Source organism: Empidonax traillii, unplaced genomic scaffold, assembly GCF_003031625.1.
Source record: "Empidonax traillii isolate 1590-97213 ecotype Southwest subspecies unplaced genomic scaffold, ASM303162v1 scaffold579:size954524, whole genome shotgun sequence".
Lineage (NCBI taxonomy): Eukaryota > Metazoa > Chordata > Aves > Passeriformes > Tyrannidae > Empidonax > Empidonax traillii.
The window spans coordinates 360,256-385,718 of record NW_020955772.1 but is presented as its reverse complement, the minus strand read 5'-3'; the positions used below and the strand labels follow the sequence as shown (position 1 = coordinate 385,718).

Below are 25,463 nucleotides of genomic sequence, written 5' to 3'. Positions count from 1 at the left end.
CTCTGGCCAAATCCTTGGCTCTGGCAGAGCTGAGCGTTGCTCCTCACACAGAGTGTGACCGCTTGCAGGGTTGTCATCTCCACGTGGGGGGGGGTTTGTGCTGGCCTGAATTCTGCTGTCCTGATTCAGCAAAACAAACCCCCTGAAAGCCTCAGCTGCGCAATGTTTTGATGAACTGGACGTGGCCTTCCTTGTTCCGGGCTGTCCTTCCCTATTTTAGATTTCTCTCTTTAAAAATGTGGTCTGTGTGTTTAGAAAGTGGAGCTGTTTGATTGCTTAAGTTATTAGTAAGTGCAGAGCTCTGGTTCCTTGGCCAGTACCAGCCATTACAGATGAAAAATCATTGTCACAACGCCCCGTCCGGATCATTGGAGTTGAACATGATGTGATGGCAACTGTGGTCTTACTTTGTTAAATATTCAGGTGGTTCATGTTTGTTTTCTGGCACCAAAAAGCTCTGAGGCTTTTTGATTGAAAATAAGGTAGTTGTTAAAATGTAATGGCAGCTTTAAAAAACCAAATACTAGAGAATTTTGAGAATTATTTTAATTAAAATCAAAGCTAAAATGTTATTTATTAGAGGAAAAGAGACATGGAAGATGACCTGAATAAGTCTAAAGCGGGTGAGCTGCATTTGAGCTCTGACAGAAAGGTTCTGTTTGGTTTGGTTTTGGTGGCATTTAGTTGTGAGAAGGATGTTGCAGTACAGCTGATACCTGCCTGCTTAGTTGTGTGGGAGTAGGTCTGGGCAAGCAAATTTCATATTTTGGGGCAAGGCTGGAGCTCCAGTTGATAAAGGTGACAGATGTATTTTTAACCCACTGTAATATGGTTGATTATTTCAATCAGTACATCTTATTTAGTTAACGAGATTACTGCAATAACAAGCAGAGGCCGTAGAAAACAGATGATATTTGACAGTAATCTCATCCCCTTTCAATGAGGCAGGAATGTACTAAGAGATCAATGTTATTCCACAATCTTCCCATCACAGTATTTATCAGCACCAACTCTGAAGTTTCTTTGATAAAAAGTATCCACGAAACACTCTGGAGACAGAAGGCATCTTGTTTATCCAGAGGAATCCAGATGGTTTGTTTAAACGTGCTTTTGAAGGTGAGCAAATCTGTGGTTTAGCCCATCTGAGAAGAACACCCTGGTCCTGGTTACTGGCTGGGGGGATTGCCTCCTTAAAAGCTGCAGTTTGAGGAAAAAGAACAAGTCATGGAAAGTGTGGTGAGTAACAGGCTAAATGAGGCCGTTGTGTGATGCTGTGGTGAGAGGGGTGAGTTGGTGGGAGTGGGAACTGCCAGTCAGCACGGTTTCCTGGAAAATCTGCCTCTCCAGATAAACATAATCTTGTTTCATGTCTGAGTTTACTTGAGTGGTGTCTATAAATATGCACAAGAAGCAAGGATTTCTTACACCAGAGGGCTTTTTTATTTTGTTGGCAAAGATTTAATCAGATTTACTGCCTGGAAGACAAAACAGGCCTGATCAAACTAGGGGGGGGAAAAAAAAAAAGTTTCTCTCAGCACTCACAGCCTTTCTGTGAGCTCTCAGTGAGATGTGCTGATGTGATCACATACCTTTGTGTAACCTCAGAAGAAGGGGGTGGAAATGCTGTGGTCTGTCCTCTGCAGGAGGGTCACGGTGGCTTCAGCTTGCAGCGACTCTTCCCGTGTCAAAAATCACCCCACGCTGCAGCTCCAGGGTGGGGGGGGTGTTGCAGGGACGGTGCCATCCCCTCAGCCCTGTAAATAGCTGCAATGTGGGGGGCTTTGCTTTCTGTGGAGCTGCCAGGATGGGGACGTGGCTGTGGCTCTGAGGTGCCAGCTCTGCCAACAGCTCCGCGCTCGGGCTCCTGTTTGGAGCTGGGCTTTGCTGAGCCAGATGGTTCAGCCTTTCAAGCTGTGGGGCAGGCAGGCACTCACAGGCCTGGCCTTCAGTCCTGCTGGCGTAGATGATCATTTACCTTTCAGGTTTCTGACACTATTTGGAGTAAGCTCTGAGTTTGCACAGTGATCGCATTTGTAGAATCTGCTTGTTTCTAGAAGCGTGGTTGACTTTTTTATGTGAAAGTTGGCATTAATTTTGTAAATGATACATTTTGTAACTGTCGCCATACGTAGAGCCCTATGTAGACACCATTGGGATTAGGAGGTGCAGGGAATGGATGTTCTTAAATGTGTCTGGAAGGTGTGCTCTGGGAACACACTAGGAAGCAATCCTGAAATACAATAGGTGGGAATCTCAGGGTGCAAGTGTGTGTGTGACCTCAGATACACCGATTTGGTGAGAACGCGGTGCTGATAACGCCAGGGCTTGATCCCTGTATGGGCCCTTCACTTAAGAGCTGGACTCCATGAGGGTCCCTTCCAACTCAGAATATTCTGGGATTTTCCCTTCTCGCTGCTGATCTGTTAAGAGCAGATCCTTTTTCTTGGCAGAAGAACGGGCTGTGATTTATTCCCTCACCTGTTTTGCCCTTTTCTTTTTGTCTGTGCCCTGTTTTCTCTCCCCAGTTACCCAGTGGCAGACTCTTCCACGCAGCAGCCGTTATCTCGGATGCCATGTACATCTTTGGTGGCACAGTGGACAATAACATCAGGAGTGGAGAGATGTACAGGTTCCAGGTAATTCTCTGATAAACATACTCACACCCACACCACTTCCATGTGAATCCTTCTGGCTCTGGCTCTGGCTCTGGCTGTGGAGTGTCTGGTTTGGCTCACTGTGAGCTCCATGGCTTTTGTTCCATGTCCTTCCTGCAGGCAGCCTCTGCTTTTCAGATTCAGCTGCCAGAGGTCAATGTGAGACTTTAAAATCTTTTGAGAAATGTTATCTGGACAGACATTTTGGTAAGGCCAAGCTCTCCACTGCGTTTTGAAGTCCTACAGAGATTGTGACAACTTACTCTGACAAATCATTGGAGAGTGTAGCAGATGGGATGTGCCGGCTTGTTTCTTTGAGAATTGACAGTTCCTCTCCATGTGCTGTTCTGTTCAGAGCTCTGGGGCAGAGCATTTTGTGCTGAGGTTTAATCTCTGTTCAGCACTCCCAGCCCCCAGGAACCACGGGAGTAGGAAATTTTAAATTCAAGGTGCTCACAGCAGGTCAAATCCCATCTGCACTCAAGTTTATCGCTGAGACAAGTCCTGAGAGCAGGAGAGACTCCCAGCCTCCAAATCCTCATATCAGGAAGCTGTGATGAGACAGGTTCTTCCCTGTTCCCCTGTGTTATCTGTCCTTGCCCTCACCATGGAGGAAACCCTTGCACGTGTTTGGTTTGCTTGTTACATTCTACTTGATGTACCACACTGAGGTTGAGTTAACAAAATCCAGTGATAGTAGATGTAACATCAGCACTTGTGGTTATAGAATCATAGAATCTCCTGAGCTGGAAGGGACCATGAGGATCATTGAATCCAACTCCTGGCCCTGCACAGACACCCCAATGATCCCACCCTGTCCCTGAGAGTGTTGTCCAAATACCCCTGGAGCTCTGGCAGCCTTGGGGCTGTGCCCACTGCCCTGGGGAGCCTGTTCAGTGCCAACCACCCTCTGGGGGAAGAACCTTTCCCTGATATCCAACCTGACCCTCCCCTGACACAGCTCCAGCCGTTCCCTCAGGTCCTGTCACTGCTCACAGAGAGCAGAGATTGGAGCTGCCCCTCTGCTGCCCCTCAGGAGGAAGCTGCAGACCCCTCTGAGGTCTGACCTCAGGCTCCTCTTCTCCAGGGTGATTTGAGACTGGAAGTTTATATAGCCATTGAAATTAATTCTGTCTTCTGTGAGGTTTTTTTTTTTTTTTTTAGTTTTCTTGTTACCCTAAGTGCACTCTCCATGAAGACTATGGAAGGCTGTGGGAAAACAGGCAGTTCAGTGACTTGGAGTTTGTTTTGGGAGAGGTGAGTAGAATTTACTGGAAAGGTGCCAGTGGGGGGGATGTTACTGTGTATGTAGTGTTTGCTGGGAAAAAGCAAATTGTGCAATGATTGTGCCAGAAACCCTGGGAATGAAGTTTTAAAGAGCAGCATCACTGGTGAACTGCCTGCCTGGTTTAGTAAGTTGCACTAATCCAGATAAATTTTTAAAGCTGCAAAGGAGAAGAAACTTTTAAACTGAGAAGGTCTGTGCGTCACCCACTTAACCTGAATTTATCAGAGCATGTTATATAGAGTTGCAATATGAAAATACACCCATGACCTCTGTACTCTCAGGTCAAAGTTGCCTCCTGGGAAGAGCAGGTCAGTGGTTTGCAGACCCATTATTGTTTCAAGAGCCATGAAACAAAATAGGAGGAGAAAAAGCAGCACAGGGGAATGATTCTCTAGTAATGAAAACAGTTTAAAAATTTTACAAAGAACAGGTTTCCTGAAGAAAAACCATGAGAAATTTGAACTTACATGCATTCCTTTAGGCAAAAACAAAAAAGTTTGAAAAAGCCTTGCAGAGCTCAGAGAACAGATCCCGAACAACAGAGGAAGTAGATTGTGAAGAAAGTAGGAAAAAAACCATACTGTTATTTTGAAAAGGGAAAATTAAATTAAACTGAAAATCAGATGCAAAAATAAGAAGCTCTGTCTGTGACACCGAACCTACACAACAGCTTCCACTCAGTAAACGTGACACAGGCTCCTCCTAAATGGTGTTTGCCATCAGCCCTTGGGGGAATAAGTGTTGAATTTCATCTGCATGTGCCGAGCAGATGCAAGGCTGCCTTTGATTCTAACTTTAAATGTACTGTAACCTGGGGAGCAGCCCAGGTTTCTACAACTTGTGCCATCTGCCACCACCACGTGCTTTAGGGATAACAGTTCCATGTGTTTTGTGCCTTTGGCTTTGGCAGAAGGAGGAGCGAGTGCGAGGGCACACTGCGATCGTCACCGCTCGCTGCAAGTGGCTGAAGAAGAAAATCATACAGGCCAGGGAGAGGCTGAAACAGGTGAGTATTTTGGAAGAGTAACCTTGTGGCAAGGTAAGGCTTATTCTGCCCAGGTTTGGGAATAAGGTTGTCAGGGGGAAAAAGTAGTATCTGCTGAGACAGCTGTAGGGCCGGAGCGGCATCTGATGCAAAGGTGCTCTTGAGCAAGTCAAATAAAGAGGATCATTAGTATTAACAGAGGCTACTGGATGTGTGTCAGGAGTGTAACACGGAGGAGCCAGAGTTAATCCAGTTATCTGGATTTGGCAGTGTGGTTCTTGGAAGCTCTCGTAGCTGTCTGAGGTCTAATCTCGTGGAATACCCCGGGGAAGGGGTGTTTGCCCTTCCCTCTGGGGAGGAAAGAGCTGCGTGTCGTGGGGATGGCCCACGAGATCAGACAGATTAGAGGCAAGGAAGGCAGTGCTGAGGGTTTGAGTTGCCTCTGTTCCCTTTAACCTTCATATTTCCTGACTTGTTCCAGAGCTGAACGTCTGGTGCCTCTGATCGTTGTCTATTAATTTTAGCTACTTCCAGCTTTTCAGCAGCAAACACTCAAAGGCTCTTGAGGAGGTGATAGCACACAAGCAGCAGTAAGACATGTGGATGCCTCACTGCCCCTTAGTTAATTGTTTTACAGCTAGAAAGGCTGTAGGGAAAGGCTGTCAAACTTTAAGCAACAGAGTGGTTTAAGATACTTTTGCGCAGCATTTTGAGCTCTGATTTTGCGAGACGGGGTCTGCTCCCACCTCTCCCTTCTCCACGGGGCGCTGCTGTTCCTGCTGTGGACAGAAATGTGAGCTCAGTGCACTTCATGCCTCCCTTGCTCTGACATCCTGCTTTTGAGCTGTATCCAGGAGCTCACCTGTGTTCTGATCCATTCTGATATGGGACAGAAAGTCTAAGACATACCAATTCCTTGTTACCATGAAGATAATCCTGAAGCTAAAGAGACCCTGGGTCTTGAAGAACGTGAAGTCAGGAGAAGGATCCTCTGGTTTGGTGGTGACACATGCAGCTGGCACAGCCTCGTGCCCTGTTGTTTGAGTGGTTTCTCTCTTCCATCAGAAATCCAAGCAGGACATTGAAGATGAGGGACACACGACGTGCCAAAAGGATGGGATCGGTGGGAATGTCAAGCTGTGCCGCCTGCAGCCGCTGCTGGAAGTGCCCATCCGGGAGGCCGAGGCCCAGCCCTTCGAGGTGCTCATGCAGTTCCTGTACACAGATAAAATAAAGTACCCCCGCAAAGGTAGGGGCAGCAGGGGCAGGGTAAAGTAACACTGGTAAACATTTGGTTTGAAACAGCAGGATAGAGCGTTTGCAGGTGGCCAGTCCCGTTCTGAGCACTCAATTACTGACCTGAGATGAAAAAAAAAAAAGCGCATTTCTGTCAGAGCATACTAACCATGGAGGTTTTTTTCCCTAATTATTTTTAAATATTTAGGAAAAACAGGTTCTTGATCATTCCAAAAGGTGTAAAAAACCCCAGATAAACAAACAATAATATTGTGGTGTTTTGAATATCACAGTATTCTGCCTGGAAGAACCATGTATCCTGGCTTGGCTTATTTCCTTTCTCTGCTGTTCTTTTGATCCCTTGCAAACTGAGCCCACACAGAAAGGCAGAGCAAGCCAGCATTTATCACCTCTTCAAAATGCCAATCCGAAGAAATGCCTCAAGAAAGGAAAAATCCATTTGATGCATTAATTGAAGTTCTTGGAGTTAAAAACACTTGTGGGCTGTGAAGTCATAGCCAGAGATCTCTCAGCACCCACACAGGGAATCCAACTCCTGGCTGTGGGAGTGATGAGGGCTGTGGGGCCGTGGGAGTGGGGCTGGATATGACTGGATACACTGGGGAAGCTGCAGGCACAGGGCACAGTGAGGTACAGCTGCCCTAGCCCTGAGCTTTGCTTCAGCTCCACTCCAGGATCTTTCATTTCTGTAAAGGTGATTCTCGGAAAAGGAATGATTTGTGTGCAGTTGTGCCAAGGCTTTCCTGCCAGGAGGCCTGTCTGAGAATGATCCCAGTGAGTGGGGATGAGGGAACCTGCTCCTTGGTTTCTGCTGACATTGCCAGGTCCCTCTCCCTGCTGTTTGCACCCCTCACCTCGGGACAGGCTCAGACCAAGGGAAGGTTTGTCCCCTCGAGCTCTTCCCATTGTTAGAGGCTTCCCAGGCAGCCTGCTCCCCTTCCCCCACAGCCCCTCAGAGATTCTTGCTGGCACTTCCCTTTTTTCTGGGATCCTGCAGTGGCCTTGCCCTGCCCATTTGTATTCCTGGTTGCTCCTCTCAGTTCAGAGAGCAGCACCTTGGGGAGCCATCCAGAGGCTGAGCTAATGGAATTGGGCATGCTTATCAAATGGGATTTTCCAATTAGACCCAGGGAAGGCACGAGACGTGCAAGAGGGCTTTTCTCTATTAAAGAGTAGTTAGAGCAGATGGGCAGAGATCTCCTGTGAGGAAAGCAAAGACTGGGGGGGGGGATTATTCCTTGAGTTGGTGTGCCAGTAGCCCCACTGCAGTGGCCTATGAGGGTCCCCACTGCCCCTCTCTCACCTCAGCCCTCTCCTAGACCAGCTGCAGACCTGTGCACACACCAGCACAGAGTGATAGCTCAGAGTGCCTTCACCAGGCCCTGTCAGAATCAGGGAGCTGGTTGCTAATGCTGTGTAAAACCCAAGGGCTCTGGCAGGGCTGTTGGCAGCTGGGCACTGTGGGAACTTGGGCTGCAAGCTCCGGAGTTTGTCAGGGATTTTAGAGACTTCACGTTCTTTTGAGGGTTTTAAAAATCTGTGATCCAGATTGTCACAATATCTTTGTCCAGAAATCCTTCAGGGTGGCTGTTGAGTGCCTAAATTTTGAAACTGATTTTTTTTTCAGATTTTATCTAACCAGGAGTGGAATCTTTTCTCCACAAAAATACTCCAGTTGCTGACCGTTCTTACCGTTCCGATTGCTCAGGTTGACGTAAAAAGAAATCATTGTGGAACGGCTCCTCTCTTTGTTCTGTGAGCTCTCCAGGAATGTCGTCTCTTGCAATTTCAGGGCACGTGCAGGATGTGTTGCTCATTATGGATGTGTACAAACTGGCCTTAAACTTCAAGCTCTCTCGGCTGGAACAGCTCTGCCTCCAGTACATCGAAGCATCCGTGGATCTGCAGAACGTGCTCATCGTGTGTGAGAATGCTAACAAGCTTCAGCTGGATCAGCTAAAGGTAATCACATTCTGCATGCAAAGTAACTGATAAGAAATTTTTAAAAATAAAAATTGAAGTCGTTGATGTTTTGCCAGAGCTCTGAGCTTCTGCAAATTCATCCTTCCTATTAATTACCATTGCTGGAGTATATTTAGTGTTGTCCTGCAGTGGCTCGTGATACTATGTGGGTTTTCTTCACTAAGTGCTCAATATTTTTCGGTATCTGCTGTGTAGGATGTCAAGGGCAGAGTGACTTTGGCTCTTCATCAGTTCACTCTCGCTGCAGCAAGATGGAACCAGTGCATTTCCTGGTCCTGCTCTGTTATATCTACAGAGACTGGAGGCAGGTTCTTTCCCCTGGGCTGATGGGAAAACTGGATTCTGTTCTCAGGCCTTCAGTCTGAGAAACAAAATGTGCCTGTGATTCTCCATCTCTGTGTGGCTTTTGGGTGTTTGCTGACAGTCAGGGTAGAGCCTGATTGGGATCACCCTGAGCTGGTGCCCTGTCTGCTCAGGTGTGTGTTAGTCCTCGTGGGTGGATCCTCTGCAGAAGTCCTGACAGATCCATTTGGATCCCAGGTGAAATAACCTGGCAGAAAACAGATAGTAGCAATTATTCTTTGGGTGAATTTGTACCCACCTTATGGTGAGCTGGTATAGATTGTATTTATTGCTTAGGAAAGTGTACTGAGGGAAGGCCTTGGTTCACAGTGGCAAATGAAGTGCCCTTTTTTTTGTCACTAACTGTTCAGCTTTAGATCTGGTTCATTTGTCACCTTTCCACCACACTGATTTTTATAAGGAGTTTTTTTAGCCTGCCAGAGCTCTCAGACTGTTTGCTGCCTTTATGGAAAAGGTTCAGGCAAAACCCACACAAAGAATCCTGCGAGCTCTTTGGACCTTGCATGGATAGTGTCAAGAGTTAAATCTCTTCACCCTTCTAATTAACTTTTGGTATCTAATTATGTTAACAATTATTATGAGATAGCAACCAATCTTGGTTAGCTCTGTGAGGTTTTTGGTGTCTCCTGAGATTCCTGTTTTAGAAAGCTTTGGAGCACCTAGATGGGAGACAATTAAGCTCTTCCTTGTTAGTATTTCTAGTCAAGTTTTTCTAGGTGCTTAGAACTGTCCTGAATTTCGTGTTCAAGCAGGAGCCTAAATGGTCACTTAGGAAGGATAAAGGATGTAATGGTTTGATAGTTCCAGCTGCAGGGTCCACATGGAGGGTCCTAAGGAAAGATTGGCTGATGGCACGTGTAACATGGTGACATTTATGGGATACTCTAAAAGATGACTTCAAACAATAAACCATAAAATTTGTCATTGCTATTGGCGTGTTTTTAAGGAACACTGCCTGAACTTTGTGGTGAAGGAGTCCCATTTTAATCAAGTCATAATGATGAAGGAGTTTGAGCACCTCTCTTCATCCCTCATCGTGGAGATCGTCCGGAGGAAGCAGCAGCCTCCTGTCCGAACACATTCCGACCAGCCCCTCGACATCGGTAAGATCTCCCTCCTCTCTCCTGCTCCTCCTTGTGAGTGTGTGTGTGAAAGGAACAGGAAACAGGGAGAAGAAATAGATTTGATTTACAATTCTATCATGGAGCTCATCAAGGTCTGATTTGGGACTAGTTCTTACTCAACATTTCAATATCCTGATGCACAAAACAAGGAATGTAGTAATGAAATTTTCTGGTTTTGGAATACTGCAAATTTTCTGGTTTGGAATACTGCAAAAAAATAATTGGGAACTGGAGAGAAAGAGGAAGAAGCCAGTCCTTGAAGGTTGGGTAGAAGGGCTTTTGGCTGGCATTTGTCCCAGGCAGGGGAGGGGCACCGGTGGGGGAGGTGGCACAGCCACTTCCTGTATCCAGAGCTGGAATGGTGTGAGACCCAAACACCAGAAATTGAAAGATGAACGTTGAAAATATGAATGAGTTTGAATCAGACTTGAATGGGCTCTGTTTCTCAGTTATTGTGTGTTTTCAAAGGTTGATTAAAATATTGGATAAAAGAAGCCTTTATTGCTGATTTGGGATTTCTCATTAAGATAGAAAATTTTATATTCCTCGTGGTTGGAAATAATGAAAAGGGAGTGGAAAAATCAGATTTCCTGTCTACAGAGAACGCCTCTCACTGTGGCCACAGCTGGTGTTTGCTGTCAGCAACAGAGAGCAGAGCTGACAGGCTTGGTTCTGGGATGGGCAGTGGGGAATGGGTTATGGTGGGGAAGGATGAAGCTAATTTTGCTCCAAAATTATGAAGAAGGTCTTACCTGAAGCTCAGCCCAAGGGCTCCAAAGGACAGAGGGGCTGGAGCTGTGGCTTGGCCATGTGTTAGTTCTGTAGCACCTGGTCACTTGGAACTGTCGTGTCTTTTTTTCCTCACGCTGGATTTCAGGAACATCTTTGATCCAGGACATGAAGGCTTACCTGGAAGGAGCTGGGACTGAATTCTGTGACATCATCCTGCTCTTGGACGGGCACCCAAGGCCAGCCCACAAGGCCATCCTGGCAGCTCGCTCCAGGTGAGCCCTGCTCCTAAAACTGGAGCAAAAACCGAGTACAGTGCCCTGCTGGGCAGGCTGGGCTCAGCTGGATTGTTCCAGGAGACAGGGAGGAACTTCAATCTGCAAGAACTGTAAGAAGCAGCTTTGCTCAATGAGTGTAATAAGCCTTTAGCCAGTAGTGATTAATTTTTTTTTTTTTTCCATTTGATACCCAGCAGGGAAAGATAGGAGGAAATTAAAACTGCAGAGATTCTCCAGAGGGTGTGGGAGAAGCTGCACTGCAAGACAAAGAATCTGTAAAATCACAGGAAGGGAAAAAGGGTAGAAAACATAAGGTGGTTTCAGTGAAGTGGAAAGCAACAGATGTCCACTGGGGTCAGAAGGAGCCTTCTGACAGTGAACATTCATATTGAATCATGTGGAACTTGAACTTCTTTCTCTCTTGCTGATATCTAAGACTGGTTATGAATAAACCACAAAAAACGGTGCATAGCAGAGAGTAGATTGTTGCCATGCTTTATGCAGAGACAAGGAGTTCACCCTGCTGAAGGTGGGACTATTCTCCCTCCCCAGGACATGGGTGAAGTGCATTGTCCTCCACTTGTGTGTTCTGTGGGCCTGCACTTTACATTCTGCCAAACTCATAAAATCCCTATTTCAAATACTGTCACAATTTTTTTCCAGTCCCAGTAACAATATTCAGTATTAGTTACCGTGGGGTTTTACCAGAAGCATTTTACAGCTCTTAAACCAGCCCTGATGATTGGCAGCCTGTAGATACCAAGGAAATGCATAATGCTTTAAGCTCTCTACTGGGTCTTATGCAAATTAGACAAAAATCAAAGCGCCATGTGTCCTAATTTTCAAGAAACAGATGAATTTCAGGTAGTGCTGATGGTAATTAGGGGGATTATATTTGGAGTTTTCACTGGCAGACATGTATGAAAAAATAATTTAGCAGTGTTTTTGCCCAGGTTGTCAACTGAATTTTCTGCTCTGGAAGCTGCAGTTGTGAATTGCAGCCTTTGAACAATACTGGGTTAAACCATCTGTCTGCAGAATGTGCTACATCAGTTTTATTTTCCTTTCCAGCTACTTCGAAGCCATGTTCCGCTCCTTCATGCCCGAGGACGGGCAAGTGAACATTTCTATAGGTGAAATGGTTCCCAGCAAGCAAGCATTCGAGTCCATGCTGAGGTACATCTACTATGGAGAAGTGAACATGCCTCCTGAGGACTCCCTGTATCCTTAAATCTGAAGGAACTGAAGGATCTGTCCAGCAGATCGTCTTCCTTTTGCCTTGGACTGCCTGGCACAGGGTGGCAGGATGGTCTGTCAGGGTGGCACTGACAGGCTCTGCACTGTCGCTCCTGACATGGATTTGGGGTTACCATCAGCGCTCTTCCCTTTGCTTTGTGGTTGATTCCTCAATGGGATGAACAGGTACCTCTTTGCTGCCCCTTACTACTACGGCTTCTCCAACAACAGGCTCCAAGCCTACTGCAAGCAGAACCTGGAAATGAATGTCACAGTGGAGAATGTGCTCCAGGTAATTATCCCCAAGCACTTTAATTAGTCCCTTGTTTTAGAGGAAAGCCAAGGGGCCTGGTCAAGTGGGTACCCCCAGTGCCAAATCACTGACCTGCCAAGGCAGTGGCACGTGTGTGAGAGCCCAGCCTGCAGCACCATCGTTCCTTACCTGGTTTTTGGGTCACTTCTGCTCCTGTGCTGTGCTGAAGGGTTCAGCAGGTACTGCTCACCTGGCTCCTCCTGAGCTCCTCATTCCCCGTTGCAGAACTGTGTTTTAAAGGCCTTTTTAAGGTTCACCGTGAGCTCAGCACTCAGCTGCAAACCCTTTTTGGCAGACATTTGTACCAGGGCAGGTGGAGATGTGCAGGTGACATTAGTCTTGTTTTATCAGTGATGCTGGTGGGATCTGGCAGTGGAGTTTGAGCTGATAAAAGATATTATGTGGTAAGAAAGCCCCCAATGCCAGTGCCATCTCCATCTCCTGAACCCTCTGCAGCACAAGCGGAAGCAATTCCTGCTTGCTAACTCCTGAGGACTCCATACATTTTAAATCCAGGGCTTATTTTTGAATAGTTCAGTAAAGATTCAGTTTGTAATTCAAAATGGAGCTGTTTCCCTGGCTCAGAGGAGTTTCCTGCTCTGCGTCAGGACAGTGTTTCAGCACCTGAGCTGTGCAGAAGGGAAATCACATCATTGCTTCTGCTCTAGATTTTAGAGGCAGCTGACAAGACCCAGGCCCTGGACATGAAGAGGCACTGCCTGCACATCATCGTCCACCAGTTCACCAAGGTTGGTTGCATCTTTTCTGTGGCTTTTGAGAGCTGCTGTCCTGTGTCACTGCCTTGGTTAAAGACACATTAATATAGGAATCAGTTTAATTCTTCCTCATGTGAGACAGCTGTTAATTTTGTGCCTTGCCCTCATTGGGTCGGTTTATAACAGGACGAGTTTGGTGTGTACTGAGGGCACAAATCTCTCCCTACTAGCAGTTATCAGCGTGCTGTTTATATTTCTCATTTGTTCTCTGTCATACATGTTATATTGTCATGTGCTCTAAAGTAAATTACCGTGTCCTGGCTGGGCTTTCTGTCGTTTCCATGTTCAGCAGCTGGACTTAGTGGTCTTAGAGGTCTTTTCTTAATGATTCTATGATTCTGTTTTGATATGTGGGATGATGCATTAGTGGCAGGAAAGGTCAAGAGCCTGATGTGCTGATACTCCTGTCCTCACTTGAGAGAATAAGGATGCTGTCATTCAGTTGTTCCTGTAAAATGTGATCCCCCCCATGAGAGTTCCCCAGCATGTCACCAGTTCATTGCACAACTCATTAGCATTGTTGAAATGGGGAGGTACATCACAGAATGGGGATTTCTGGATGCCACACACTTACTGATAATGATTCCCTAGTTAGTATTCAAGTAGCTTGCTCTGCTCTGTATATTTAAACTCACAATCCTCCTCCGGGGGAAGGAGAGCTCTGCTGCATCCTGTTAGTGTCTGGAGAGGAGACAGGGAGGTGTTCAGGCTCTTCATTAAACGCCAGAGTTGCTGGAGCATGACACATTTTACATTCAGAAGTAACTGAAAATGCATAAAAAGCGTTGAGAGTGGGGCCAGCATCCAGGAATCACTCCCAGAGGAGAGTTACAGCTCCTGCCTTCTTCTTACCTGTTTTCTTCTGGCTCCGTGAGTCCTTTAGAGCAGCCAAGTTCAGCAGGGATGGGGAGCAGTCACTGTGGGGTTCAGGACATCTTTGGGGTTTGGGGTCAGTGCCTTGCAGCCCCTGAGGGCTGAAATCTCAGTCTCACTTCCCAGTGGAGGCCACAGGAAGACAAACAGGTCGGTGTGATTGTCCCCAGAACATCCTGGGGGGAACGGACATTGCAGCACTCGGAGACAGCAGTTGGAGCTGGAGGCCTTTCCTCAGCAGGATGTGGGGAAACATTTTATATTTAAACTGTTGACTGGTAGAACAGTCTTCATCCAAACGTGGCTGGAAGAGTGTCAAGCAGATGTGCACGAAGAAATCCCAATTATGCAATGTTTTCCCTTGGCCTGAGAGGCCTCAGTGTGTGATTTTTGGCCTGGGCTGGGTGAGTCAGTGTGGCTGGGCACGGACACTCGATGCTGTGCTCCTGGGCCAGCCTGGGGCTCTGAGGGGGATTTGTTCTCATGCACAAGCCTGCTGGGTCACCAGGGCTCGGGCAGGCTGGGGTCTGTGGCTGTGGCATCTCCTGTTCTTCCAGCTTATTTAATGCTGTTCTGGATTTGGCCTGCTCAGGAGCTTTCCCCACAGCAGGAACCTTACTGAAGAGCTGTTCCCAGAGGTTTGGTGCTGTGGGTGACGTGTTTGCAGGCTCTTGTGTGTCAAATGTTGTGCAAAAGCCCTAATAAACCTGCTGTTGTGATGTGCTTGTAGTGACACCCTGGTCTGTTCCACAGTGCATGCCTGGGGACAGGGACAGGATTCCCAGCAGTGCTGAGGGGGTTCTCTCTCCCTCCCAGTCTTGGCAGGCCCTTAGTTTGAGGATATTGCCACGAGAACATGTCCTGAGCTCTTTCTGAAAGCATCCACGGCCATTTCCTTCCCTCAAAAGATACTCGTGGTGTCTTTATCACAGTTCAGCTCCCCAGAGCCCAGGTGATAACCTCAGATCAAGTAATTTGGGCTGGGTGAGTGGATGGAGGTGAAAATCTCAGCTCAGGTAAGGCAGGCTGGGCTCTGGGCACAGTCTGCCCTGTGTGTGTGTGTGTGAATGCCTCCAGACAGAGGGGTTACTGGCTTCTTACCATGAGGTTGTGGAGAAGGAAGGAATGTGTAGAGCTCCTTTTTGCTAACAGTTGAGCTCCTGAGCAGTCTAAAAGCGTGAAGTTTGTTGTAGATTCTCATCAGTCTGATGTGGTGAGGTTTTTGTTGGCGAGTGCTCCAGTGACCTGCTTTGACTGCAGGAGGAATGCCAGCAGAACCAGCATGGACACTGAGAGCAGCCTCTCCTCAGGAGCACAGGAGTGAGGAGATCTGGCCCTGAGCCTTGTTCTCAGTGGAAACTCAGAGACCTCAGGGCTCAGGCTGTGCTGGTGCCCAGCGTTGCTGTCAGGAGAGTGCTGGGTCTGGCAGTACCAGCAGAGGCTGAATTGGGTTTTAAACCCTGACTGGGATCTCACCCCACCCATGCCCAGCCTGACTCACTGGCCTTCCCACGGGGGTTCCAGGGGTAAAAGGGTGATACATCAGCTGTCGTTTGGGGAGGGTTTTAATTTCTTCCCTTTTTTTTGTTTTTTTTTTTTTTTCTTCTGTTTTCCTTGAAGGTCTCCAAGTTGCCAAATCTCCGCACGCTCAGTCAGCTCCTCCTCCTTGACATCATAGACTCCTTAGCTACCCACATCTCAGACAAGCAGTGTGCGGAGCTGAGCGCAGACATATGACATGCCTTGGGAATCCTCGGGAACACTGGCACTTGTCGAGCTGCCTCTCTGGTTTGCCATTCCATCCTGAGCTGCTCACACTCACAGCAGGCTGGAGCAGCAGGGCCAGCTGAGGGGACCTGCTCTGCGGGGATCTGCTGCCTTTGTACCTTCCAGCGGGGTTTGGGCTTTGTTACGTTTGTTTCCCAAAGTTGCAGGAATGAATTAGTTCCGTGTGGTTTGGGGAGTTACTAAGTTCATAATCGAGCCCATTATTACTTTCTTACTGTAAGACCGAGCAGTCATGAGTAAGAGAGTCACTAATCCTTTGAAACACAGTATTTAAAGAACACTATTTAAAGAGCTTCAGCTGACCCAGCCGGGGGCTGTAAGGGGAAGTCAGATGGAACAGAACTGGGAACAGGGCACGTGGTGTTTGCAGGGGGACTGGCCCTCAGACCAGAATGTAGTGACTGTTCAGAGGCTCCGTGGTGTGGATTGCCAGATAAGCCCCTGAGCAACTGCCTGGATTGGTGGGCTGTGGGAATCCAGACCTGTGCTCTGCAGCAGGTCAGACTGGCAGATTACAGCAGTCCTTTCTGACCATCAAATCCATTAATCCTGTCTCGCTAAGCCTTTCTAAATCTATTTATTAATAAAGAATTAACGTCTTCTCCCGGCATTTCATGATTGACTTGGCTTTCATTTTGGAAAAAATTAGGCAAAAAATGTTCCGAGCTTGATGAAGGTTACGTTGTTAAAAATAAGTGCGTTACATCTTGTTACCAATTTTATATCCAAGTGTCTCTGTGAGCCGTTGCCTTTGCAGGGAGGTGAGTGAAGGCAGAGTGCCCTTCCCAGCCCATGCAGGAGCAGCTGCAGTTCCCTTCCAGCCCCCAGCTCCTTGCAGGATGCAGAGCAGAGAGAAGAGGAGCTTCACCTCTCCCCACTGCTGGATGATGTGGGTTGGGGAGCACCAAAGAGCTCGTGTAGGTGGAGTGTCTGCTGGTGGAACTGTCCCAGCCCTGGGAGGGAGCAACGAGCTTGGAAATCAAGACCTTGTCCTGCCTCCAGGTGCACGAGGGGGCTGCTCTCTGCTTGGCTGGTGGGAATGGCTGGAGCACTGGAGGATCCCTCCCGAGACGTGCAGCTCCCAGCCAGCCCCTGCATTCCCACCCTGGCAGCCAAGATTTTCATTCAGGGAAGCAGTGCTGGTTGTGAGCTCCTCTTCAGCCTCCCATAACCTGACCTGCCCGTGTGTGCTCCTGTGTGCCAAGGGCACTGCAGTCAGTGCAGTGGAGAACGTGTCACTTATTTAATCCAAGGGAAGTGCTTTAGGGACCACCCAGCTTGTCTCACTGGTGGCTTGTTCAGGTGAGTCAGAGCAGACGTGACAGCTTCTGGGAGCCAAGGGCACCTTTTAAACCAGAGGGATTGTTTCCAGATGCCTAGTGAAGTCTCTTATCTGAGGTCACCTTAATTGTATCAACAGGCCCTGTGTTCCCTGGGAAACCAGATCTGCAGTGGAGAAAGATTCTTGTAACTTGTAACAATGGTCCAAGTCATTTCCAGCAATGCTGGTCCACTAGAGGACACCCATTGCCCAGGAAAGCCTCATTCTCTGAGGACAAACGGGCTGATTTCAACCACTCCCCCTTGACTCCAATTTCTCAAAGTGTTTGGGGTTTGGAGCTCCCTCCTGAGCCAACCTGTGAGGAAAAGTGCAGCCTCTGACCCGGGCACTGCAGGTGTCTTGGCTCTGGGGATAGTTTGGGCTCAGTCTTGGCCCTAGAGACTGCAGTGCTGGGTCAGAGATTTAGTGTGTAAAAACTTGTGGCCCATTGTGATTTTGCTCCTGGGCTGCTGTTGTGCAGGGTGCTGAGATTGTGCACCCCCAAAAGAGGACATCCCGAGTTTCCTACGGGATTGCAGGGGGTGTTGTAGGGGCCAGCACAGGCCCAGCACAGCGCAGGCTCCTGGGGCACCAGCCTGGAGCCCAGGAAGAGGAGCAAGGAGTCCCACTAAGGCAGTTCATGGGGAACAGGAAACACACACAGAGAAAAAATTACCCATTTTAATAAGGAAATGTGCAGGGAGGGGGAGGCACTGAGGTCTTGCCAGCGGGAACAGCGGCAGAGGGAGGGCAGCCCAGGCTGCCTTAGGCCTCTGCCACCTGCAAGCCCAGGATCTTCTTCACATAGTTTTGGACGTTGATGTGGAGCTGGGGGGCCGTGGCAGAGAAGGTCTCCATGGCCAGGGCCCGGGTGGCCTCTGACCCGCCCCACATGGCCCGGTAGAGGGGCAGTGTGTACTTCTGCTTTCCCTGTGGAGACAGAGCGGGGTTACACCCCAAACTCCTCCCTGGAGCCAAGAGGTGAAGCCCCAAGAGCCCCACATCCCCCTTGTCCTCATCACAACGCCTCCAGCATCTCTCCTGGCCAGGGAGAGAGCCCACAGGAATAGCACAAAGGTTGTGGGTTTGATCCATTCACTTAGGAGTTGGACTCTTAAGCAAGAGCCAACCCCTGGCCCTCTGACACCCTGTGCCCATCTCTCCCCACTGGCACAGCCACCACTGCCCAGGGACAAACCTGGCTGTGCAGGAAGTCCTTGACTTTGCTGTACTCAGCCTCCAGGTTGTTCTTGAGGACGATCTGACACCAGCGCAGTCGCAGCTCAGCGTTCTGGGCCTTGGAGATCTTGGGGTACATCTTGCTCAGCCTTTCCACATTACCTGTGAGAGGGGAGTGCTCACCATCCCCCTGGGGCTCTGTCCCAGCTCCCAGTGAACCCTGTGAACCCATCCCAGCTGTGCTGAGAATCCTCTGGGATCCTCCCAGCCTTGGGTCAGTCCTGGACACTCACAGGGCCTCCCCACACCCCCAGCTCTGGAGCACCCCAGGCACTGGCTGGCTCTGGGCAGGAGGGTGCCCATGTTGGGCCTCCCAGGCCAGGCAGCTCTGCAGAGCCACGTGCCAGTGGCTTGGGAGGCCAGCACGAAGCGGGGGAAGATCCCTCAGCAAAGAGGTGACGTGGGGAGGTGACAGCACAGCCTGGGGACAGCAGGGCTCCTTCCTACCACTGCACACGATCCCAGGGACACGCTTCCCCGGGCCCTCCATCCCCCACCACTCCAACTGAGGATCCCCTGACACCACAGCAATTAGAGATGGGCTGATGGCCACACACCCGTGTGTCCCACTGACACGTCCTCGTGTCCCCAGCCACGAGGCTTGACTGGGGCGCGTCACCCTGGGTCTCCTTTGGGCACCTGGCCCTCACCTTCGGGCAGGGGGGATTTCTGCAGGACCTGATCCAGGAAATAGACCAGCTGGTACGTCCTCCAGCCTGTGATGTCCACGGCTTCGATGGCCTCCATGTTCAAGCCGTCGGCTGCCCAGAGCTCTGCCAGCTCCTCCGCCGGCTTCATCAGCTGCTGCCCCGGGGACAGGTCGGGCAGGTAGGGCGGCCAGCCCGGCGTGTTCAGCCAGCGGTCGAACTCGAACCCTGCACCGAGGTGGGAGGGAGCAGATCCCTGAGCCCCACGCCAGGTGCTGCCGCCCAGACCCCTCACTGCCTTCTCCCAGGGCGTCCCCAGCAGCACCAAACATGCCTGAGGACAGGGGTGAGGCTGTTCAACCACCCTGGGCTCAGGGTGTGCTTGTGGGCATCAGCTCTGCTGCTGCTGGCGGGATGAGCTGGCTCCAGCATGGAAAGCTCCTGCCAAGCCTGGATCTCCAGCAAGGCTGGGTTGAGCCCAGGGTGGTGTCTGGGCCTGATCCCAGTGCTCACCAGACTGACCAGGCTGAGTCATGGAAACCCCACGAAACAGCGCCCAAGCACAGAGCAGGGACTGGCTTTGGATGGAGGAAGAATCAGGCTGAGCTGGCACATGCCCAAGCCTGGGCTAGTGCGTGATCCCAGCAGGCCAGTGCCCTCCTTCTCTGTCAGAGCCAGGGCCGGCAGCAGCTCCAGTAAAACACACAAAGGGACCTGCACGGGGTCTGCAGGGACAGGGGCGGGTCTGACACCTGTTGGTCCTGGTCTGCAATGTGGCAACCCCAGTTCCCTGGCCAGGACAGCACTGCACTGACCTGGGATGGAGTCCACGCCTTTCTTCTTCAGCTCTGGGAAGTACTCCAGGAAGAATGCGAGGGTGTCATCTGCGGTGATGCTCTGGAACTTGAACCGGTTCACGTAGGCCTGCAGGGATGGACAGGGGTGATGCCAGACACACTCACCCCAGCACTGCTGCCCATCTGTGCTCCATCTCACAGGGGAGCCCATTCCAACCCCTGTTCCTCACAGTGGGGCTGCTCAGCCCCTGGGATACCCCTGAGCATTCCCAGCACCTGCTGCCAGCACAAGGCCAAGCTCCGTTTTCACCTCATTCCCCTCTTAACATTTCCATTTCCCACCTCCTCTTCCTCTCCCCGGCCACCCTGCTCAGCCTGTCCTTCCCAGGGTCCTGCTGTGCCCTGGCCTCCTGCTGTGGGGTTTTGGAGGACTTTGCACCTCCAGCTGGCACCTCATCACACCCACCTGGAGGAAGGCATCGAACTTGCTCTGGTCACCCACCAGATGGGCCAGGTAGCTGACGAAGCAGTAGCCCTTCTCGTAGGGCGTCTCGTTGTACGTGTCGTCTGGGTTGATGCCTGGAAAAAGGCAAAAACCCCTCAGAAACCCTCTGCCCACCTGCAAAACCAGGCAGCCCTGGTGTGCACCAAGATTCCCCCTTCTGAGCTGGGTGCAGCCCATTCCCATCCCTCCTGCAGCCATCACCGCACCCGGGTCCCACCACTCGTGCCAGTTTTATTGCCATGGAACACTCCAGCAGGGCTCCCTCACCCCAGCCCTCGCTGTCCCCCTCCCCTGGCAGCAGCGGGGACACCCCACAGACCTGGCTCAATCACCACCCGCAGCTTGTTGAGAGGATGGTCCTCCCCCGTGGCGTCCATGTGCTGGCGCAGGAGGGCCCTTCCCGTGGCAGCCTCCAGGCAGGTGTAGGGCAGACCTGGGGAGAGACAAACAGGAGGTGTTCAGGGACCCCGACCAGACCCCTGGGCACTGTGATCACAGTGGGTGCTGTGACAGGAGAGAAACAGCACCAGCACATGGGCTGGGAGAGGAGGAAACCAATAAATACGGTGTTGGGACAGCAGGGCTGCAGAGAAGCACAGAGCAACCCAGCCCCGGTCACTGAGAGGTTTTTAGAGCCACTTCAGTTCACCTGGATGCAGCAAACGGTGCTGGGACACCCGAGCTGCTGGACAGGACTGTGAGTCCAGAGGGGAGCTCGGGAGGCTGGTATCAGCTCCACGAGGGAGCTGAGGGAGGAAGGGGAGGCTGGGCAAGGACACAGCGTCCACATCCCTGGCAGGGACTGAGGGGATCTGTCGTCTCAGGGTGAAGGCAATTCTGCTGCCACCAGAAATCATAAAATGGTTTGGGTTGGAAGGGACCTTAAAGCCCACCTCATTCCACTCCCTGCCATGGCCAGGGACACCTTCCACTAGCCCAGGTTACTCCAAGCCCCATCCAACCTGGCCTTGGACACTTCCAGGGACGAGGCAGCCACATCTTCTCTGAACAACCCGTGCCAGGGCCTCCCCACCCTCAGAGCCAAGAACGCCTTCCCAATATCCCATCTAAACCTACTCCTTTTCGATTCACAGAAACCTCCACGGCATTTCCAGCTGCTGCTGCCCTTCACCTCTCCCGAGACGTTCAGAGGGACGCCCTGAGCCCTGGGGGGGGACGCAGACCCCAGACCCAACACCCAGCCCCCTGAAAAAAAGGGCTCAGCACCCCTTTGGCCGGCCACGCACCGTAGACCTCGGTGGAGATGCGCCTCTGGGCGTACATGGTGAAGCCCTCGTTCAGCCAGAACTCGCCCCACGAGGCGTTGGTGACCAGGTTGCCGAACCAGCTGTGGGAGATCTCGTGGATGACGACGTCCACCAGCGAGCGGTCCCCGGCCAGCAGGCACGGCGTGACGAAGGTCAGGCAGGGGTTCTCCATCCCACCGAAGGGGAAGGAGGGCGGCATGAACAGGATGTCGTACCTGCAGGGGGGGGAAGGGCTTGGCTCAGATCCCCCCGCTCCCCCCATCCTCCTGAGGGCAGGGCTGGGGAGGGAGTGTGCCCTCCTGAAGGACCTCGTTCCCCAGGGCTGGGGAGGGAGGGGACCCTCCCTCCCCAGCCCTGGGGAACGAGGTCCTTCAGGGAGGGTCCCCTCCCTCCCCAGCCCTGGGGAACGAGGTCCTTCAGGACCCTCCCAGCCGTACCTGCCCCAAACATAAGGTCCAAAGAGTTTCTCTCCAACCACCAGGAACTCCTCGATCACCCCGTCGTACTCCTTCTTGGCAGCCTCGATCAGGCAGGGCTCGGCCCAGACGCGGCTCCTGGCCAAGTGTGGAGAAGAGGAAGTTTTAACCATTAGGGGACTTTCACCCTGTTGCTTCATCAGACAGAAACTGCAGGGGTTTATTCCACAGAAAGTATAAACCTGCTGATAAAGGCAGTGAAAGAGGCCGAGTGCAAAACTGCTGTGAATTTCTTTCCTTGTCTGAATGTCAAAGGGCTGTTGTGGCAGCCAAGAACTCGAAAAAGCACTGGCCTTGGGAGGAGATGAGGACCTTTCATGCACAGGGACCCACTGCCCTCATTTACACGTGGGGTGAGATGAGCAGAGCCAGGGACACCCCCAAAGATGAGGGGACATGGCACCAAGGCTTCTCCTCACTCTCCAGAGTGAGAAGGACCCTCAGAGCCCCCCAGTCTGGTGACAAAGACAAGGACTGACCGGGTCATGCTCATGGCTGGTGTCTCTGCACCCCAGAGCCCCACAGAGCAGGGAGAAGCAGAAGTGGCTGCCATGGGAGCTCCACCGTTCAGCTCCCACAGCCAGGGATAGCACTGGGGTCTCCTCTTGAGCCCCTTACCTTGGGCCAACGTCAGCAGACACAATGTCCCCGACCACCAGAGCGATCAGGTAGGAGGGGATCGGCTGGGACATCTTGAAGACGAAGGTATTGTCCTTCTGCTTCTCCCAGCTCGTGGCACTCATCACAGCCGTGAAGCCCTCGGGGACCTGGACACGTGGATAAAAACATCCACTAGATCCATAATGTCCAGAGTGGGAGGTCAGCTAACCCATGGCACGTGTCTGATGGCAAAGGTGTCCCAGCACTGAAGGTGCCGGATCCAGGGACACCACAGGTTTTAGGGAGCAGAGCAGAGCAGGAAGGCCCCGAACTCCCACCCAGGATCCTGGCTACATCCCTGCAACAAGCATCACACTCAGCTGAGTGCAACACCAGGACACCTGGAGCTGCACCACGAGGTGCCAGGAGATAAGGAAATGCTGAAGGTGCAGGTGTGGAAGGGCAGAGGATGCAGATCCCAGAGCTGCAGGCTCCCCTCCGGGTTCTTGCACAACAACTCGTTTTTCCTGTTCCCAAGCCAACACAGAACCCTTGGCCGATCCACTGGCCTGGGCTGAGCCCAGGGTCACTGATCCAGTGTCCCCCATCCCAAAAATGGGGTGAGCTCCACAGTGAATAAGGTTTTTCTTGGCCCTGTCACAGCCCAGCCCCATGCTCAGCCTGTGGGGTGCAGGGGTTCTGCCAAAGTTTTAAGGGGAGGAATTAGAGCAAGTGGTAAAATAAATCAATTCCAGCATTGCCAGCTGATGCCACCAAATGCCATTGGCACTGGCTTGGCATCACACAGCAGCTTCCCTGGCCCACAGCAGGCCAGCACACTGGAGTGGCCCAGTGCTGGTGTCACCACGTGCCCACCCACAGGCAAGGAGGGAATATGGATTGTTTAGTCCTGTCTTTGGGGACCAGCAGCTGCTCCTTCCATCCTGAAAGTCTGGCAGCCCCAGCACCACCACCAGGATCCAGCACAGCCCAGCATCACCACCCTCCTCCAGCTGTGTCCCCCCAGCTCAGCTCGTCCCAGTCACGCTCCTACAAATGCCAGGAGTGGGAATCCCACCAGCCTTGAGCTGCTATGGGGCAAAATTAGGGGTTCTGTGATAAGGAGAGCAATTTCTTAGGGAAACGCAGCAGCACGAGCAGAGCAGAGAGGTTAAACAGTGAGCTGATCCCAACAAGTCACTGATATGTTGGCAGCAAGCATCGAGTATTTTGGTCAACCCCCAGTTCACCACACACTGTGGAGTCCAGCAATGCAGCTGGGGAGAGGCAGGAGCACCCCTGGGCTCTAAGGGCTCCCTGAAGGCTTCTCTTCTCCAGGCTGAACAGCTCCAGCCCTCCCAGTCTGTGTCCAGAGCAGAGTGGTGTTCCTGCCCTCAGAGCACCTCCATGGCCCGCTCTGGACTCTCTTCCCCCACCAGCAAACTTTGCACTCAGGAGGGTGTGAGGGAACAGCCGGGTCAGCTCCCAGGGCTCCCCTTACCTTCACGGTGGCTGAGTAGGTGAACTTGACCGAGGGGGTGTCGAAGCAGGGGAAGAAGGACCTGTTGAGGACGGCCTGGCCCTGGGTGTACATGTAGGGCTTCTGCTTCCCCGCCGTCTGCTCAGGGGCCAGCCAGCACACCTGGGGAGGGACAGAGACCCCGCTGAGGGGCTGCTCACCCAGAGCTGCTCCCTTCAGAGGGAGCTGGGAAGGGATTTCTCACCCGGGGGAGCTCTGCCCACTCCCCAGGCCTGGTGTCCCCTGGGTCCTCCTGCAGTTCCCCTGGGGTCTGGTGGCCCCCAGTCCACACCCGGTGTCCCCCCCCTGCACTCAGTGTCCCCTCCATCCGCCCTGTCACTCCTTGGGCCCGGTGTCCCCTCCCTTGGGGCCGGTGTCCCCCTGCTCACCCTGGACCCAGTGTCTCCCGCTGTATCCCCCTCTCTCCGGGCCCAGTGTCCCCCCGGTGTCCCCCCCTTCCCCGGGGGCCCGGCATCCCGCAGTGTGTGTCCCCGTCCCCCCGCTCACCCCGGGCCCCTCGCCCGCCTCGTAGTCGATGAGGAGGGTGATGAGCTGCCCGGCGCGGGGGGGCTGGGGCAGGGTGATGTGCAGGGCGCTGCCGTAGCTGGCGAAGGGCCGGCTCTCCACGGGCAGCTCCTGCCCGGCGGGGTCCCCGGGCCCCCCGGGGGGCGGCAGGAGCGCGGCGCGGCTCACGGACAGCGTGGGGTGCGCGTCCAGCCGCAGCTCCGCGCCCGCCCCGCCGTCCCGCTCGCAGCGCAGCTCCAGCCGCGCCCGGCCCCGCAGCCGCCCCGCGCCCGCGGCCGCGAACGACACGCGGAGCTCCAGCTGCAGGTGCCGCAGCGACCACGGGCCCGCGCTGCTCGCAGAGGCCGCGTCCCGCACCGCCGGCCCGTCCCGCACCGCAGCCGCCATCGCCGCCCCGGGAGGGAGGGAGGGACCGGCCCGGGGAGGGCGGGGACGGGGAGGAGGCGGGAGGGGATACCGGGAAGGGCGGGGATACGAGGATGGGGGGGTCTGCGGGGGGAATCCGTGGGGGATCCTGTGGGGGGATGCGGGGGGAATTTGGGAGGAGGAGCGGGGAGTCCGTGGGTTGGGTCAACCCAAGCTGGAATTATCTGGGGAGAGGGGTCTGGGAGGATCTACGGGGGGAGAGCCGTGGGGGATTGGGAGGGGAGGATCCAGAGGCTGGAAATCCACGGGTCAAGGGAATTCATGGTGGGGCGTCCCTGGATGGGAGGGTCCATAGGGATCCAAAATGGGACCCATTAGAGGGTCCATGTCGGGATCCATGGGGAGGGGTTGGGAGCGGGAGAACCCCTCGGGGTGTCCGTGGGGAGATCCAGGGAGAAGTCCAGGAGGGATATAGAGAGGGATCCATGGGAGGATCCAGTGTGTGGGGGAGTCTGTCCAGGGATCGGGGATCCATAGGGAATCCGTGGGCAAT

General features: G+C 52.2%; 2 protein-coding genes across 3 annotated transcripts in view; one reads left to right on the top strand and one right to left on the bottom strand.

Moving 5' to 3' along the window:
- Window positions 1-16,257, top strand: part of LZTR1 (leucine zipper like transcription regulator 1) — a 28,775-nt gene extending 12,518 nt beyond the window's left edge. The window contains exons 10-20 of one of the 2 annotated variants that reach the window (XM_027898098.1): window positions 2,526-2,636; window positions 3,819-3,911; window positions 4,853-4,948; window positions 5,993-6,176; window positions 7,977-8,146; window positions 9,477-9,633; window positions 10,532-10,658; window positions 11,733-11,882; window positions 12,084-12,189; window positions 12,879-12,959; window positions 15,480-16,257. In XM_027898098.1, the coding sequence (XP_027753899.1) occupies window positions 2,526-2,636; window positions 3,819-3,911; window positions 4,853-4,948; window positions 5,993-6,176; window positions 7,977-8,146; window positions 9,477-9,633; window positions 10,532-10,658; window positions 11,733-11,882; window positions 12,084-12,189; window positions 12,879-12,959; window positions 15,480-15,596 (1,392 nt within the window). In that variant the 3' untranslated portion in view covers window positions 15,597-16,257. The other variant, XM_027898099.1, reaches the window with a different exon arrangement.
- Window positions 16,258-17,666: 1,409 nt separating this feature from the next.
- RNPEP (arginyl aminopeptidase) lies at window positions 17,667-24,934 on the bottom strand. Its single transcript, XM_027898131.1, has 11 exons — window positions 24,527-24,934; window positions 24,002-24,142; window positions 22,519-22,667; window positions 21,862-21,978; window positions 21,404-21,639; window positions 20,476-20,589; window positions 20,118-20,230; window positions 19,670-19,778; window positions 18,858-19,082; window positions 18,167-18,309; window positions 17,667-17,898 (listed from the first exon to the last, which is right to left on the bottom strand). Exons 1-11 carry the CDS (start codon window positions 24,929-24,931, stop codon window positions 17,734-17,736), a joined length of 1,917 nt encoding a protein of 638 aa, XP_027753932.1. The 5' UTR covers window positions 24,932-24,934; the 3' UTR covers window positions 17,667-17,733.
- Window positions 24,935-25,463: the final 529 nt, after the last annotated feature.